We start from the raw sequence: 18,194 nt of genomic DNA, 5'->3' as shown, positions 1-18,194 counted from the left end.
CAAGTTGAGCCATTTGACATCGTTTTTTTCAAAGGTCACGATGACTTTCAGTGTGGGGATAGAAAGTTATACGGGTCGTGTGGTCCAGTGGTTAGAGCATTGGACTCATAATCGCAAGGTTGTGAGTTCGAATCCCAACTCTGCCACTGTTTCCACTTTGATAAAAAGGCCCGAGAGTGATATCTGTCGTCTATAACGTCAGCCACTATGACTGATTAATCTAGACGTAAAATGTTTCATAGGTAATTGGTTATACACCAGCTTGGCGTTTACCAGCAAAGTGCTGTCCTGTCGAGTTCCTATACGGGAGTTACCAAAAACAGAAACAGAAACAGAAACAGAATATATAGGTGGAAAATATTTCAGAAGAATTAAATTTCAAGGCAAGGTACTTATTTCGACAAGATTATTAATCATATCAATTCTAACATGCAAAAAGCAAAAACTGTCACAACTTACCCCGCCTTCCCCTACCAATGACTTTATAAACAAATGTTTCACCTGGATATTATGGAATTTGGCCCCTGGAAGCTTGTGGTGTTCTGTTTTGCTATCAATCCCAACTTGGCTCTTTCTGCTGGAGTTCAGGGTTGTCCTTGACCCAATGCCTAGGGTCACATTACGGTCTTTGCCAATTCGATTCTGGCTAGTTGAACCACTGATCTTGCTGCTCTTCATGACGCTGGAAGCATTCTGTCCTCCAGGAAGCTTTAGCATGGTTATTGTGAATTATCAGACCCTGAGAAGAGAAAAGATCAAATATCGTCATATGCAGTACAACAGATTTATGCAGACAGGTAAATTGCACTACTGTGACCCCCGCGATAGTGCAATCCGCGTTCGCCATTTTGGATTCGGCAGTGAATTAATGTGTGAGGAATTTCGAACTGGCTTCAAATGAGACGTTTAAAAGAAATGGCAAGGCGAGTCTGTGTCCGATGGTAAAAACATCGCATGCGCGAGGGTCCGAGCTCAGACCCTCGCGCATGCGATGTTTTGAAATCGGCAGCGAATTATTCATGTGTGAGGAACTTGATGTTGGCTCTAAATCACCAATTTTGAGGCTAACCGGAGGATGGATATGGATTGAAATAATATTAGGCAAAGTGTATTCTCCAAAATGGGGTAGAATGGGGTCGCAATACTAGCACCCCAAATAAAAGGGGGAAACTTATGCACTTACCTTGATATGGATGTGGGTCTATCGTGACACAGAATCCTGACGTGGCACAAACTGGACCCTCAAAAAAAGGAAAAGTTCTGTCTCGTTTGTTCTCCTTTTAAAATAGAAAACAAAATGGCCAATCGATAGCAAGAATGAACATGACATGATGTAGAGGTCTAACTTTTCCCTTTTTTGAGGGTCCAGTTTGTGCCTCGATTGTCAGGATTCTGTGTCACGATAGACCTTCATCCATATTATAGGCTAATCGAGTTAAGTGCATAATTAATTTTCCTCTTTTATTTGGAGTGCTATTATTGCGACCCCATTTTGGAGAGTACCCATGACATGTCTGCCTAGTTTACACGGATGAGTTCTGGGGCCGATTGCACGAAAGGGTCTTTGCAAGAATCGTCTTTCATGTCACCCATTTTATTATGATGCGCCATGTGAAACACATTTAGGGGCCTACCTGCAAACATATTTCATTCATCCACTAAAGACTAAAGTAAACAAATTATAAAATGTGAGTGTTGCATCATATTTTTTACAAATAATACCAGCTTAAGCCTTAGTAGCTATTTAAGCTAACAAATTTTATTTGTTTATCATATCATACATTCCAGAAATATTCTGCATATTCAGACAAAAAAGACGGCTGTGTGTGGCCTTAGATTTAGAACATGATGTACGGTACTGATGTCTTACTCTTAGTTACTTTGAGCATGTTGAGTGATGTAGAAACTAGAAAGACCCCCCTTCGTGCAATCGGCCCCTGGGCTCCGGCCGCGAAACCTGCCCTCTTTTAGGCTTGGCCTTGCCTTGGGTTTACTCGTCACTGGCTGTCACTATCATCAGTGTCATGCCAGGCAGTGGCACTGGCAGTGCCACACACAACTCCCATTCACAATTAATTTTGTTCCTCAATTCAATTAAAAAAATAAATGATTTGCAAATGATCTAAATTTCCTTTTGGCTTGCCTTTAGGGCCTACATTTCTTTTGGGATATTTTGATGCAGCCTACAAATAATTTCATTTTTCTACTATGTTTGTAATCAAAAGAAAAATCTCTACTTAATTAATGCTTACTAGTTACTTACACTTTACAGCAGCAGCTAGCAGTAGCACTAGCAGAACGGAAATTTCGGTACAGTCCCACTTGCTAAAATCAGCGTGTTGTTTTTCCTCCGCGCGAGCGCTCCGATCCAATCGATCCACACAACGAGAAACTTGCAAGCCGAAGCCGACCGAGTTGCCATGGGATCGTGACTGGGATATAGTTTTCTGCCACCGCATACGTCACCATTGTATGCTCTCTGATTGGTCAATTGATCAGCAGTCCACAAGTTCGCATATACTTTCAAAATTTAGTTCTTTTCTGGTTTTGGTTAGATAATAATGATTCTAACTATAGTTTAAGAGAATAATCAATTGATTTTACAATTCTATTCAACTAATAAGGAGTTTCTTTTCTTGAAAATACGTTGTAAGAGAATTCTTCATCCGGGTATTTTTTGTAATCATTACGTCAGCAGCGCTAGGTCATCGTTATCCCATAATACTGCAGTCATGGCGCAGGTAAGTGCGAAAATTTCTGAAGTATTTACCGGTAAAATTTGTCTTTTCATTCTTTTCGTAATTTTACCAAATTTACGAATTAATTTGTTTGATTTCTAGATTGAATATTTGGGTGCTTAAAGTGTGAATTTGTCAGCTTTTGGAAGAATGGTATTGTCTGAAAGTAACCGGTGTTCGGCGCAAGTGAGTGAGAATAATAACCAAATTGACTTCCTGTGTGTGCTATTAGTGTGTGTGTGTGTTGTGTGTGTTTATCTTGCGCCGTTCTCTTGTGCGCACATAAATATGGGCGGTCGCCCATACTCGTGACGATGGGGACTGAATGAGCGGTTCGATGTGACAATGTACGCCGAAGCTCTGGCGTAATGAAGGTCACCTTTTGCTAGAGGCTAGAGCTAAGTGGTTGCGCTGGACATATATGATTTTAAGAAAAGTTCATTTAAGATTTGCAAGTAGGGCCTAAACAGAACAATAAGTGAATGAAAAATCTGGGGCCGTATTCTGAAAGTGAAAATTGTCTTCTTGTAAAGTTCACAGTTACAATGAAAAAATTCTGAAAATTCTTGTAACTTTCACTGAGTCTGAGTGCGTAAGCGTGTATCTTATGAAAACTATGAATGTCCATTGTCAGAGCTAACGTTAGAATTTTTCGTAAAGTTCAAAACGGTGCATAAATTATATCTCTGTGCGCAACATAACATATCGAGATGACAGGTATTCTCAAAATTATCTTAATTATCTTTGCATTCTTGCAAAATACAAGAAAATTTACGAGAGGAGAGGTACATGTATGATGGGGTGTCCAAACTTCGCGCACTTTTCAAAAATATTCATCAGGCTTAATTTTGTCCACAAATTATTCATAATTTTGTCCACAAATTATTCATAATTTATACAAAACCAATTGAAGAAATAGTAATCACATTGACGACAAGATCGTAAACTATAAAATCATGGACGAAAATGTAAAGTAGGTCACGGGGTTTCGCCGGTATCGCGATCTCAAAATTCTATTCCGATCGGCGAATGCGGGCTGTGCTGGAAAACCGTTCAGAAAAAGTGTGACCTAACTTCGCGCACCAAAGCTTTTGTGGAGATTTAAACAAAGACTCAAGCTCAAAAAGTGAAATATATTTTTTATATCAGATTGATGGCAAAATGCTATGGAATCGGTTAGTACCACATTTAACTCACATTTTTGATGATTTCTGCTTGCAAAATGGTGATATCGTGATGCTTGTTGATTTCTTCAAAACGGGCGCTAACGGTGACAAATTTGCCGATCTTTTGCCAATATTTTCATGAATACTGGACTAATCCTAAAGAAACTTTCAGCGAAGGGTAATTTTAGGTTGCTTTTCACATTGATGATGTCAGATTGTAAGGATATTGGCTAGTTTTGGAGATAATGACCGTCCGCGAAGTTTGGACACGCGCGAAGTTTGGACTCATTGCCATATGATGTAGGGGGCTGTTGTAACTTAAAGTTAATGTTGTCCCTCGCAATAATAATTTATTGCTGCATCCCACAAGAACAGCATGCTATACAAAAAGACACTTTCCAAAGAAATTATAACAGCGGATTGGTAGACTTTTCAACAATTAACAATTGGTATTCGAGATCATGAACCTTTTATACGTCTTTGAGAACACCCACATGTATTTTTAGCACAGAAGCTACTAAGTGTCAGGGGCGCAAGGAAATTATGCCTCATATCAATAATGCGCTCAATTATTTTTCAGAAGAGATGCTTCTATTGGTTGACCTAAGCATATAACAAGTTTATTGATTGGTTGATGATAAAATACTAGGTTGTGTTAGAGATAAAATACATGTAGGGGACGTCCTTACAGAGAGCAGACAATTCTTAGAATACTGATTTGAGGCAATATTTAGCGAGCTGTTATAATTACTAAGTTACAAGAATATTTAAGACAGTTTTTAGAATACCACCCCAGGATGTTCAGGCAAAATTACTGAACTGTATTACTGAACACGTTCCACAAATTCAATTATATCAAGTGATATCAAACACATTCTAAGTTGATAAATTCACAAAACTTTCAACTTTAATACAGGTCTACAAAATGTAAATTTGTGAAAATTTTGTGGAAATCATTTTCCTTTTGGAATATCAGCTTCATATCGGACCCCTCTTCACTCACGTCACCTGAAAAAGATATAGACCTCTTGAACTTTTCTTAACGCGTGTTTTCTATTCACAAGGTTGAGAAAACATCAGTTATTGATGAGCTATTTTGACAAATTTTTATTATTTTGAGAATGTAAAGACTTTGAAAATGTGCTTGTGACCATTTTCATCATCTTTCTACTTAAGTTCCCTTGGCTATGGAAGGATGGTGCAAAGTTTTGAGCATATGAAATTTTCTGATGCGTTTGATGTGCATGTTTGGTAATGCAAGGGCGGTTGATAATACATTATTCACTATACCATGTACTATGTAGATCCAGGCATCAGAAAATCAATTTCAGATTTTATTTAAAGGACCAGTACATCCCAACAAAAAGTTGATATGAATAAAGAGAAAAATCCAAAAAGTATTACACTGAAAATTTCCTCAAAATTGGATGTCAAATAAGAAAGTTATGATATTTTAAAATTTTGTTTAATTTCACAAAACAGTTATATGCACAGCCTGGTGGATATGCAAATGAGGGGACTGATGACGTTATCCACTCACTATTTCTTTTGTATTTTATTATATGATATATTGAATAATCCATTTTTCTCTTAATTGTCAAGTGAAACGACAATTAATTACTCCCTGAATATGTGAAATGAATCTTGTTTAATACAATGTGATTCAGTCAAGTTGGTCCTTATTGTCAAATCTATAATGAATGAAATATTGTATAATTTAAACAATAAAAAACAGAAATAGTGAGTAAGGGACATCATCGACTGTCTCATTTGAGTTGTGCATATCACTGTTTTGTGAAAAATAAGCAAAACTTTAAAACGTCATAACTTTCTTATTTTACATCCGATTTTGAAGAATTTTTCAGCGTTTTGCTAGTTTGATTTTCTCTTTATTCAAATCAACATTTTCTGAGTTGGACTTGACCTTTAATTTCAATATTTGTATGTCCTTTGTTTTTTAATTTTTTTTGCTTTTTGGGGATAAAAATTCACTGTTCTGGGTAGAATTTCAACAGAGTGAACACTTAAGTTTTGGGAAAAATTAGTTTCAGACCAAGGTAATAAATTGTCAGCTAATCAATCAAGAATGGATGATGAACTTGAGGGAATTGAGTTCAGAGAGTCAAGTTTTAGCACTTTATATGTCCTAGTACAGGGGGAAGTGAATAAACAAAAACTAAAAACACTGTCCTCATAAACGGACATTTTTTGTTTTGCACCAAGGTAATCTTTGGAGTCAGGAAATTGTTTGTCCAGAGGTGAGGGCTTTATCACTAATTAGCGTACCAAATTTCTCATAAGTTTGAAGAAAAAATGAAGGAATCTCAAACTCGTCTCTTCTAAATGCTGTACTTATAATGATTTCCTTTGGCATTTTTTTCACTTTAGCAGTCCTTGCAGGATGTATTCAGCAATAAATATTTACAAAAAAATTTTGTACTGCATATTTGAGAAGATACGTTTGATCATTGGATTGCTATAAATATTGTAATCCTCTATTGTTTTAATCCTATTATTAATATTGTTTTCCATTTCATTTCATTTTATATTTCACAGCCAGCAACAAGTGACTCGAGTCCTGGTAAGTTTTTTTTGAAGTCTTGATTCAGTGTGAATGTGCAGTGATGTAGCTACATTGGTCGGCAGTGGTTGGCCCTACTGGCACAAAAGATTTCTGACCTCCACCCATCATGAAGAACACTACTTCCAACCACCACTATTTTCAAATGAAAAGTGTTAAATGTTAGTTTATTTTCAAAGATTTGCTTATGTCAGGTTGTCATTACGTGTACATGATATTCATTCGCTTTAAGAACACTCGGCCTAAAAAATTGTATTGCTGTGAAATTGTGACCAGTTGACCACCACTAAAAGGCCATAGCTAGAACATTGTCAATGTGATATCCATATATTTATTTTTTCATAACTCTTTTTTTTTTGGGGGGGGGGTTAGGGTGCAGAAGTTGTATCAGAAATTCTATTCAAAATTCTGGAGTAACATTCAAATGTAATATAAAAATCCCGTTTTTCCTCTGAGACATGATTAGTTCAACATATATTACATAATCACTTTGTCACTTGTATATTCATTCTATTTAGAAACTGATCGTGATTTTGATGTAACAGCGGAGATGATGGTTCACGACTATGATGATGAACAAACAATGGAAGAAGAAGAGCAAAATGAGAGTGGAGAAAGTTTCAGCAATAATGAACTGGATGAACTAGCTCAGGTAAACTGTCTATCACCCTATATCTTGAGTGAAAAAAAGTCATGTTTGGTAATATGCCTGAATCAGTGATGCCAAACACCACAATTTGTCTAATACAATCAGATTCAGGTAACATTTTTTTCTGTTCTGGTTTGATGATGCAAACTTCAGCTGAGCTATTGATGGTAACAAATCTGTCTTAGAGTAAAACTTGTGTAAAGTTTCTCATAATATTGACATTCAAACTTATCAATACATTTGAAGTTAGGAAGCTGGATAAGCTTGCATTTTCTTTCTCCATTTTATTGTCAAAATTCCAATTAATGTAAACATAGGTTGCTATTAAATGCAGGCTTCTTTGCCACATGTTTTCAAAATTGGCCTTGTGAAAATCAAATGTTATTTTAGTTTGAGATTGATGCAAAGCACCCTATGGTCAAAATTCCTGAATTACATGGCACTAAAATCCATAATTAGTGTTTTCTATGATGCTTTCTTTACTGGATTCTGCATCCTAAGATGCCATCATGAATCAGATTAATTTTTTTGACTTTATCTGGCCCAAGTATTGGATTTCTTGTCAAAAGTGAAACAGCAAACTTGCATCAAACATTAAACTGTAGTGTTTTGAATCTCAAGTGTCATTTTGGTCTATACCTTGAGGGGTTTTTATTTTTTTTTTGGATATGATTCATGAAGATGTAATTTTGAAGTCCTTTTTATCATGGCATCCAGTGAAATAAGTCCATAAAAAATGTGTTATTATATATAACATCTTGACATTACAGGATGCAGAAATTCCAATGGAAGACCTTTTAGCCATGTACCTCCCTCCCGAAGGGGGAAACCCTGCAGAAGATGAAGAAGAGGAGGAAGAGGAAGAAGAGGAGGAGGAAGAACTAACAAACGGAGAAGAAGAGCTCACTAATGGAGAGACAGAAGAATCCCTTCCAAACGATGTATATTCAGAGTCCAGAGAATCAACCAACACCAGGGATAGCACCCAAAGATTACTAAGATGTAAGCAAATTAAAGTATTTAATGGTTTCTATTCTAGAGAAATCGGTTTTGAGACTGAAATTTGTGGCATTAGCTGAGTCATGTGTAGCATAGTCTTTCTGTGCGAGGACATCAGTATAAATTTCCTACCTTCCTCTGAATTGGTATCCGGTGGGTGTTTCATAAAGCTGTTCATAAGATAAGAACAACTTTAAGAACGACTGGTGATCCTTTCTTGTTAAATGGTATATACCATAGGTGATTTAGCGCATAGGAAAGGATCACCAGTCGTTCTTAAAGCTGCTCTTAACTTACAAACAGCTTTATGAAACGGCCTCCTGGTTTTATATGCAATCCCAGCATTTACAAATGAAAATTTACCTTCTATACTGGATGGAAACCAGCCAATTAAACACTTCTAATGGAAGAGGGAACCTGTTTGAGATAATTCCCTGTAAGATGTTGTAACAGAATACAGCACTTGGTTAAAGATATTTGCCAAGAATATTCTGATTAACATGAGGATACCAGTCCAAACCGGGCAAAGTGTGTTTGAAACATATTTATAAATTTATTTATTTTTTTTTTTTGGGGGGGAGGCATTTATGAAAATACAAGATTCAGTTAACAATTTTCACTGTTTACCAACAAATGTTGTAATCTGTTTAAACCCATAATCCCTTTCATTCCCCCCTTAATGTCTATGTCAGCAAGGGAAATAGCAATATATGCACACTTGTGCTGAGAAAAGAGTATAACTGTCCATATTGTTGATTGCTTTCACTCAACAGCCAGTACAAATGCTGATGATGAATCAGAATCAGGTTCAGAAGACTCTGACTATGTACCAGTAGATGACTGGAAAAAGGTAAATACAGTTAAGGGTATAATTTCACTTCTTGAAATTTGATTAGCACTTTTGGTTACAAGAGAAAAGCTTTCGACTATGTTCTGTATTGTCCTATGTCAAAGAATCGCTTCAAAGAAGAACTCTTGTGTAGCAGTCATAAAAAGTGGAGCATTGTGTGATACAAGGAAAATAATCTCATTCATTACAGCTTTAATAGTTCCTTTATATTTCTTCTCTAAATTAATGTATTTCCATCCATGCTTTATTCATTTGGATGTCTTAAAATAGATGTGAAAATAAGTACTGTTTTGGTCTTTCATTGTTATTTGGTGCTGTTTCTGAACGGTCTGTCTTTTAATTTAGTGAATGCCCGTCATGATGTACACGTTTTTGATGTCTGTCCTCTTCATAAGAAAAAGTAACTCTTGTTGAAATGTGAACATGAGAGATTGACGTAATGGCAAGAATGATTTGCGGAAGTTAGCGTGAATCTCACTCATTCATTGTCTTCAATGAAATACCCCTTGGCGATCTAACACATTTGATGGTAACTTTAATGTTAACCTTGGTTTTAATTGAAATTGAACAGTATTGCTATAGTTGCCACCATTCTTCATATATGGGTTTTCAATAGCATTGACAGCAATATAGCTTTTTCCTTTTTAACATGATTTCACATCTACTCTAGATATCAGGGTACCAGCTCATGAAGCAATTTGTCAGAGATTTCCAATCATACATTTGCCCTTAGCCAATAGCATTTAAGGATTTCAGTAGCTTATAATAGTTGTCAGTGAACATAATTCAGCAAGTTGCTTGGTGAAACAGGGCATATATATCTATAGTAGATGTGAAGTTATGGTAACAAAGATAAAGATTGACTGTGGATAATGCTATTATGAATTTCTCAATACATGAAGATATGCCCAATCAGGTGAAGATTAACCCCTCATTTCCACATGCCTGCATCTCTCATACTGGAGAAAAATTATGATTTGAATAGATTCTTGGGGTACAGGTTTGGTTATTTGGGGAAAACAGTGATGTCATCTTAATACAAGATGAATTGAATTGACTTTGGTGACCAATATTGTAAAGGAAGGTCATTCACTAGAGTAATTTTTAGGGGAAATTGAAGGCATGTTGTGATTTGTTCCTGATTTGACATAAATTGGACTACTGTACAGTATTCTTCATGTTTACTTTTTGGGAGAGTACTCCTGCAAAGATCAATCAGTAAGATATGTAAGGTATTAATAGCATCAATTTGTTGCCTAGATGATTTACTCAGATCTTTCCATATTTCTCATCCAGTGTATAAATGTAGGTTCTGACTTCCAAGCCGTAGTGCCTGAAGGCCTTAGTCATTATGATGATGCACCAGGTGAGTTCACTCAACTTGGGACGTTTCTTTCAGATATCCTATGTTAAATGAACGCTTTGTATTTTCACAGTGTAGGGCATTATTTTGTGATTTAGTTTATTCCATTGTAATTTATGAGTGTCAAAGCAAAACATGAAGTAGAATGACAAATTTCAATATGATGTTTGAAATTTATTGTATAAGATACAAATATATCAGGCTTTGAGAAAGTATAGTGGGAATTATTTATCCGAGGTTGGAGTGCCAATTACTATTTTTCCTGATCAGAAGGAAGAATGGTTACATTGCCAGTCCAACCATGGATTAATAATTCCCACTATGCTTTCGAAAGAAGAGCCTAATGTATTTGTTTTGTATCCCTCTTTAACTTGTAGACCTAGACACCATTCTCGCTACCGTCCTAAAACATAAAAACCTAAAACCCATATTAACAAAACTGATTTACGTGAAATGGTTTTGAAAATAACTTTCAGGTGATCAAATGGGATCGCAAGCGAAGCGATCTTCGAAACTGGTTTCTGAACCGGTTTCCAGTAAACCAGATTAAGAAAGTATAATGAGAACGGTGTACTAGTCATTGCCGACTTGCAACAAATCGAGACCAATTCTAATGTTGCCGGACCTAGTCCTGCCGAGTCTAAGGCCTGTAGAGCTAATGCTAGCCAGTCCTTTCATCATTTATTTAGAATACTCTTGGATATTCATAAGGGATATTAATCAATTCAACCTGATTTGCCTGTTTCGAGGTAGAAAAAGGAAAGTGGTATGAAATGTTTCAGCTATCTTACATGTATAATGCAGTTTATGTGAACTCCTTGTTTCCACCATGAAGAAACTGCAAAATAGTTTTTCTTTGGGTCTGAGCTTTTGTTATTTTCCATCAGCGTGTTTAGGATGTTGATAACCACTGTGACTGGTTGATCTGCCAGATATCACTGTTTTAGGGTAGACAAATAGGACACAGAAGGACCAAGTACTTAAACGTGTACATCTTTTTTCCTTAATATCTTATTTTTATGCAGTATATGAGAATGAAGATAGGCTATTATGGGATCCGTACAAGCTGCAGGCAGCTGATACAGAGCGCTTTCTAGCCCAAGTTCATCAACCTGTAGCAGGCATGCAAGGCATTAGGGCATTGCCATCTGGGTGTCACATCAGAGATGATGAAAGGGTAAGATATCAGGAGATGCGCTGACAGAGTGAGTGCGGGGTGTTATTGGGAGCATTTCACATAGCAAACAATAAGCTTCTGAAAAGTGTCTATTGCCTCAGAGATGGATGCAGAATTTTAGCATCGGGGTTACAGAAAACATGCTATCACTTCTAAATCAGGCACTTCCTCTCCCCCCCAGTTAACGAATGGAAGTTTGTTACTCCTAATTTGGTCTCAATTTCAGGAAAATTTACTGCAAATTTAATCTGTGAAGGCTTACGTGGAACTGCATGTGTACTATTTGTCTCGCAGAGCAGGATGCTGCAAAGTTGCTAGAGTGCAAACTGATCTGTACATGTAGTACATTTGGACGTGAAGTACTTCTGATTTTTAGTCTCCATATCTAATGTAAATTGTATATCCATCCATCACTGTTCTATGTCCTGATTGGGTGATTTCCTTATGATAATACCCCTATACAAGAATGTCCTCCAACCCAACCTTTACTCTTTTCTTTTTTTTTCACGTCAGACCCTTTTCATCCTCCTACAATGTGGGCACAATGTAGAGGAAGCATTGAGGCGGCATCGGATGCAGATGGCACCACCAGCAGATGAGATGAGCCTCTGGTCAGAGGAGGAGTGTAGAAACTTTGAGAGTGGTCTCAGAACGTATGGCAAGAACTTCCATCTAATCCATCAACACAAGGTAATGTATGTGTTATGATCATGTATGAGATGGATTCATAATGGCAGTATTTGAAGTGAAGCTCTTTCTTTAGAATTATTTCACATCTACTGTAGATGTGTATATGGACATTGATTTATCAACAAATTGTTAGAAATTTTACTGCAACGGGTATAAGAGCACATCAGTTCAGAGTAAAGTGTGATTTTCATGGGGCCTGCAGACATTTTGGGAGGGTTATGCAAAGGATGCAAATGTAGAAAAAAATGGTAAAATGTGCCAAATGCACCAAGCATTTGCTTGGTGTATATTTGTCTCATGAAATGAGCAAGTGAGATGGCTTTTCTTATTTTTTGTATATTCACATTATTTGCAAAAAGATTATGTGCCTTGTGAAAACTGCAAGAAGATATTTTTAGGAAATCATATATTATTGAGAAAATAATTTTTATATGTCTCTATTTTACAAATCTTACATAAGTTATAGATTATAGGATGAGTGTAATTTCAAGTAGCTTTTAACTTTCAAGTAAAAAAAAAATCCAATCATAGCAACGTGAACCAATGTCTTTTTCGGTTTTGTTAAAACCAAATTGAGATATACTTATGGGTTTTTTTCCATCTGCAAGAGCATTGCATATTTTATTATAGAATCTACAGCTTTTGGAGAGAAAAAAAAGGTTTGGGAATCAAAGAATACAGTTTATCATTCACAGAGTGTTGCAGGTCTGGTTCAAATTGATTTTTTTTTATAGGTGAGGACGAGATCTGTTGGTGAGTTGGTCCAATTTTACTACCTCTGGAAGAAAACGGCACGTCACGACATGTTTGCAAATCAAAGCAGACTAGCGAAGAAGAAATATCACCTTCATCCAGGAATCACGTAAGTTCATCTATACAAATACAAATAGTTTTTTTTAAATAATAATAATAATGATATAGGATTTGTATAGCGCACATATCCACCATGCTAGGTGTTCAAGGCGCTCCTATATTACCCCGGTTAAGCTAGCCTACCGATTCTAGTGCGCACAGCTTTTTAATACATGTATAATTGATTCTACACCACAAAATGCCCTCTCCCACTCGGTATGATAAGGTTGAGCATTTCATAATAATAATAATATAGGATATTTATATTGCGCACATTTCCACCTTGTTAGGTGCTCAAAGCGCTCCTATATTTCATGTGAAGTGACTTTTTAAATTATTTATTGACTGCTACTCGAGACACCATATAAGGGGTATATAAACCAGTTGTATAAAGTTATATAAAAGTTTAATGTTTAAATCTTTTTTGGGGGTTTGGGATTGTTTCACAAAGGTATTATGCATAAACATATATGATATATGTATGGATATTGAAATGATCACAAATGAATATAACTTAACTTGGGCAAAATAAAGTTGAATCATCGTCCGTCTGGATGTGACATGCCCCACTCGGCTGCTGGCATTCAGTCCCTGGCCTCCGCAGCTGGCGTTGCCCTACTTGGCCCTTGGTAGTCGGTCCCTTGGCCTCTGCGGATAGCGATGCTTCCTTGGCCCTTGGCAGACAGTCCCTTGGCCTCCGCAGATGGCGATGCCCCTCAGATCGGACTTTGAAGATTACGGACGAGATCAAGCCCCCAAAATTGTCATGAATTAGACATATAATGTCGATGGAGCTTGGGCTTATAGACTTGTTACCGATGTTGATTCCCTCAGATAACTTTTCCTGGCTAAACAAAGATCTATGGTCTATCTTAGCTTAAGGTGGTTCTCCCTGACCAACCAACCTCCTAATATACCCTATCGTAACTAGGAAAGAACTCCTAAAATTGTTAATTACAGATGAGTGCATAAGTATACCAAGTAAAATATTCCATTTACAAAAGAGAACTTCTGTGCATCTGCACAACTGAATTAACTTAAGACCGATATTTTACCACTTGTATGAGATATGAAATCCACCTGACTAGTGTGCAATGAATATTCCTAACACATATCTTTAACTCAAAACATGTGTCTAATGTTTTAGATTTCTTCCTCGAAAGAGCAATAATATATTTGTGACCTTATTGAAAATACCAACTAACAATCATTTAGTTTTCTATTCCTTCACTTATGTTTTTGTTGATCGAAAGAAAATACCTTTTTTGATTTGTTACTTGATTTTTGGTAGACGCTGTCTGTATCTATGTTTTTTAAATTGCATTGAGATGGTGAGCTTTGACTAACTATTATTTGGAAATATTGTGAAATTGTTCACAATATTCTTTCATCTCTAGGTATGTTAGTAATGTATATACTAATATTATTATTATTTATATAACTAATATATTTCTTTTTAAAATACATGTTGCCTCTGTCCTGCATATTGTTGGAATCACACCTTATTGATTGAATAGATATACATGTCGGTTAAAATCATGTTCCCTCTCATTCATTTATATATTTTGTTTCCATTCTAGGGACTACATGGACCGGTTCCTGGATGATATCGACAACAGTATGAGTCCTCCACCTGCCCAGTCTCTCCTGGACAAGACAAGGATGAATAAACCACCCAATCAAGTCACCATGATGGCTCTCAATGGAGTGCCAGACCTTCAGAACTGTTCTGCAGCAATCGGTGGCCTTGCTAGTGGTGACCTCCCTCACGAAGCTTCAGCCTCAGGAACGTTAGGAACCTCCTACAGCTCTCTTCCTTATGCAAGCACCCGTTCCATGCCCATAACCTCGGAAGACGGTGTACCTCCCGCTAAGAAACAGCGACTAAAAGACAATGACCTCTCCGTCCTGGAGAACCTGAACAATTTCCTAGATAGCAATGGAGGAATGAACATCACAAACTCTGCTGCAGAGCTTCTTGCTCCCATTGATGTGCCCCCTGCAGCCAAACCCTCCCTGGCGCACAATTTACAGAACTTGGATCCTAGTGCAAAGGGCTTACTGCCTTCACAGAGTGTGGTTACTATTGGAAGTGGGTTCAAAGCAACGGAAGGGATGTCAAGAGAAAAGTATAGTTCAGTCGTCAGCCAATGATGGACACGCGTTATGTGCTGCAGTATTCTGTGTTAATATGTAAATAAGCCAGAGAGATGCAAGATAGAGTTTATGTGATCCATCTTTTTGTACCACCTGGTTGTATCTTTGTAAAAAATAAGATAAGTAAAAAAAAAATTATGGTAGAAGAAAGGACGTGATCTTGTTTGCGGAGTTGGTGTGAAGTTTGTTTGAAGTGACGGGATACCACTACAAACAGATTAGCTCAACGTGAGGAATTGTAATTCTTTGCCATTATCGCAATCCTCTATTTCTTCCTCACTTTCCTGTCATGAAATTTTACCATTACTGTGAATCTTAAGACTATATTCCTCCCTGTTCTCTTAAATCTTTTATTTCCCCCCAATAAAGATGTTCTAAAATATAAATATATATCATGTTCTCAGGTGAAGAGAGGTATGAAAATAGAAAGTTAATGAAAAGGAAGGACTTTATCACAAAGTTTACCGTGAAGGCATTGCGTGATGATTCATTTTTTTGGAGTTGTGTGCAATGATACATATTGGTAGCATCATATTTTTCTGTTCGTTCTTTGTATATGTAACCGACCATTCCTTTTTTAATATAGAAATCCATATCTTATGTCATTTTTACAGACACGAATGCTTCATTTTTCCCTCCTAAGATACATCTATGTAGATACAAAAAAATTCCTATAGGCCTTGCCTGTGATCGTACATGTCATCATCTCATGTAAGTGTGCACATAACCAAATACATTTCATTTGTAAGCCATCCCAGATGAGTTTTCATAAATCAGATTAAATTTGGTTGTGTAAGAAACCAACCAGAAGACTGACAGCTTTCAGTCCTCTGTGAGGGACTGGTCGGTGATAAATGTTTTACTAAAATGCACCCGAGTGTGCACTTGGTTTTCAAGTTGCTACTTTCAAGTTTTATCTATTGCTTTTTATAATCTTACATGCTTCCATTAGGTTTCATTAAAAAGGAATTTGCTTAAAAGAAGATAAAGCTCAGATGCATATCAACTGTAATAGTGACTGGGCATCATTATTTTATGGTTATCTTTATCTCAGCCATAATAATATAGAGGCTGAGGAGAAATAGAATGATGAATCGATTTATTTTATGTCGTTTAGTAGGTCATTTGAATATATTCGATCTAGATTAGCCATTATTGTAGTCAAGTTATGGCTGCAATGAAGTAGAGTAGCCATTGAGCATTTGGGCTTGAACCAAATTTTCTTACTCTGCACAACCGCCCAGATATTTATTGTAATCTCTAGTTTTTTATGGCAACTATTTGAGGCACAATGTCACACATTTTCTCCACGGGCCCTTTTCAGTCCCGGTGCTGCTGAAACTCTCAGTTGTACCACTGCCTGGGTGAAGCATGCCAAACATAGATATATGTCTTTTGAAAGAATAGGAGGACTATGAAGAAATCCAACCATTTATTGTGTGTCTTCTTGACCAGACACTTCCAGCTTTGGATTTTACACTGCCAGTTGATTGGTTGTGGTGGTGGGGGGGGGATATTTCACTAAGAGTTGGGTCTAACTAATTTCTGCTTTTGTGCCAACACACACATGTTATTTAAAGCTTAATCTCATTAATAGATCTTGGGTAGATTGTGTCTCATGATCTGACCAATACCTTGATGCTTATACCACAGGCAGGGCTCGACATTGGCAGTGGCCAGGTGGCCCGGGGCAACAAAAAATGAGAGTCGGAACACCAAAATTCTGTAAATGCCAACACCTGGGGGCCCTGTTGGGCTACCAAAGTTTTGATAAATTCTAATGTTTTCTATTGTGTTAGGGCCACTAGAATTGCTTTGCGAGCCACCAAAAATATGAAATTGATGATTTTGGTGAACCAATCGGGCCACCAACAAAAGAGGTTAGTGTGGAGCCTTGCCACAGGCAAATGGAAATAAAAGTTTGATTTTTAGTCACTCTTTGTGAAACCGTTGCTGATTGATGACCATTCTGGCTATGGGAGCACTGCTGTTAGCATGTTGAAATTGTGTAGAAAGCTGATATTTGATTAGAGTGAAAATGTATTCAGAATGTTTTCACCCTTAAGCAGTGGTGTGGCATTGCCTCCCCGACCACCTACTAACAATTGATCTTTTTCTGTGACTCTGCCCTTAGCTTTATAACCAGGTGGGTGTTTCATAAAGCTGTTCGTAAGATACAAACGACTTTACGCACGACTGGTGAACCTTTCTTGTGCTATGTGATATCACTGAGTAATTGAGTTATGACCTAAGAACATGTTCCAGTCATGCTTAAAGTCTTTCGTTACTTTATGAACAGCTTTATGAAACACGCACCAGATTAGGCAGCTGTGTATTTGGGACCTGCTTTCTTATCTTTAGATGCTAAAATATTAAATTATGTGTAATAAATTGTGGCTTCTCAAATGTGTGTGTGCACAGTAATCAAGTTTTTTCAGATTATCTTTCAAGAGCTTGTTACCATCAGGGTCCCATATCACAAAGGTTAGTGTTTAATCATATAGTTAGTTTTATGATTAATTGCACGTTATAGTCTGTGATCGAACATACAAAAATTACATGATGATTGCTAAGCTTTGTATAAGGGGCACCTGGGGATCAACCTTAAAATCACTTTTCTAAAAATATGACTTGGGATTTGAACCATGAACCCCTTTTCTGGTTGTTTAGGGATATTTCCTACAGCGCTGTATCCTAATTCATTGATAATAACTTCATACATTTTGGTGCTTACATATTATAGCTGCTATATCACATTCTGATTCAAAGATTTAAAAAATAGGAAGTTGCAGTTTTTACAGCTATCAAAATGTTTAATAATTAAGTTTGGGAAAAAGTCAAGTTTTTACAAATATTTAACTGAAGGTGGCTTATCATTGGTGGAGGAACAGTATTTTAAAGGATTGAATTCCACAGTGATATGAATATATTGAAATGCATTTGATTTTGTTTCATACTACTAGTGATAGATA

General features: G+C 36.8%; 2 protein-coding genes across 4 annotated transcripts in view; one reads left to right on the top strand and one right to left on the bottom strand.

The window, feature by feature from the left end:
* Window positions 1-2,379, bottom strand: part of LOC121424551 (dynein intermediate chain 4, axonemal-like) — a 33,275-nt gene extending 30,896 nt beyond the window's left edge. Inside the window, exons 1-2 of one of the 2 annotated variants that reach the window (XM_041620276.1) lie at window positions 2,264-2,379; window positions 502-739 (exon numbers count right to left, since the gene is read on the bottom strand). In XM_041620276.1, the coding sequence (XP_041476210.1) occupies window positions 502-717 (216 nt within the window). In that variant the 5' untranslated portion in view covers window positions 718-739; window positions 2,264-2,379. Of the gene's footprint in view, window positions 1-501; window positions 740-1,183; window positions 1,288-2,263 lie in introns of those variants that run through there. The other variant, XM_041620275.1, reaches the window with a different exon arrangement.
* Window positions 2,380-2,660: 281 nt separating this feature from the next.
* On the top strand, window positions 2,661-17,094 carry LOC121424552 (mesoderm induction early response protein 1-like). Of its 2 annotated transcripts, none has more exons than XM_041620278.1 (10): window positions 2,661-2,741; window positions 6,461-6,485; window positions 7,004-7,137; window positions 7,905-8,136; window positions 8,907-8,983; window positions 10,280-10,349; window positions 11,372-11,523; window positions 12,037-12,213; window positions 12,948-13,075; window positions 14,646-17,094. In XM_041620278.1, exons 1-10 carry the CDS (start codon window positions 2,733-2,735, stop codon window positions 15,217-15,219), a joined length of 1,578 nt encoding a protein of 525 aa, XP_041476212.1. In that variant the 5' UTR covers window positions 2,661-2,732; the 3' UTR covers window positions 15,220-17,094. The 2 variants fall into 2 exon arrangements, with proteins under 2 accessions (XP_041476212.1, XP_041476213.1); XM_041620279.1 differs by lacking the exon at window positions 2,661-2,741 and adding an exon at window positions 3,088-3,112.
* The last annotated feature ends 1,100 nt before the right edge of the window (window positions 17,095-18,194 follow it).

The sequence above is a fragment of the Lytechinus variegatus genome, chromosome 11, assembly GCF_018143015.1.
Source record: "Lytechinus variegatus isolate NC3 chromosome 11, Lvar_3.0, whole genome shotgun sequence".
In the NCBI taxonomy this organism is placed as follows: domain Eukaryota; kingdom Metazoa; phylum Echinodermata; class Echinoidea; order Temnopleuroida; family Toxopneustidae; genus Lytechinus; species Lytechinus variegatus.
Note: the sequence above shows the minus strand (reverse complement) of the source record. Positions and strands in the feature narration are given on the sequence as shown.

Coding starts and splice junctions, on each gene's coding strand:
- LOC121424552 (XM_041620278.1), top strand. Junction 8,137..8,906: donor CACCCAAAGATTACTAAGAT/GTAAGCAAATTA, acceptor TTCACTCAACAG/CCAGTACAAATGCTGATGAT. Junction 12,214..12,947: donor ATCTAATCCATCAACACAAG/GTAATGTATGTG, acceptor TTTTTTTTATAG/GTGAGGACGAGATCTGTTGG.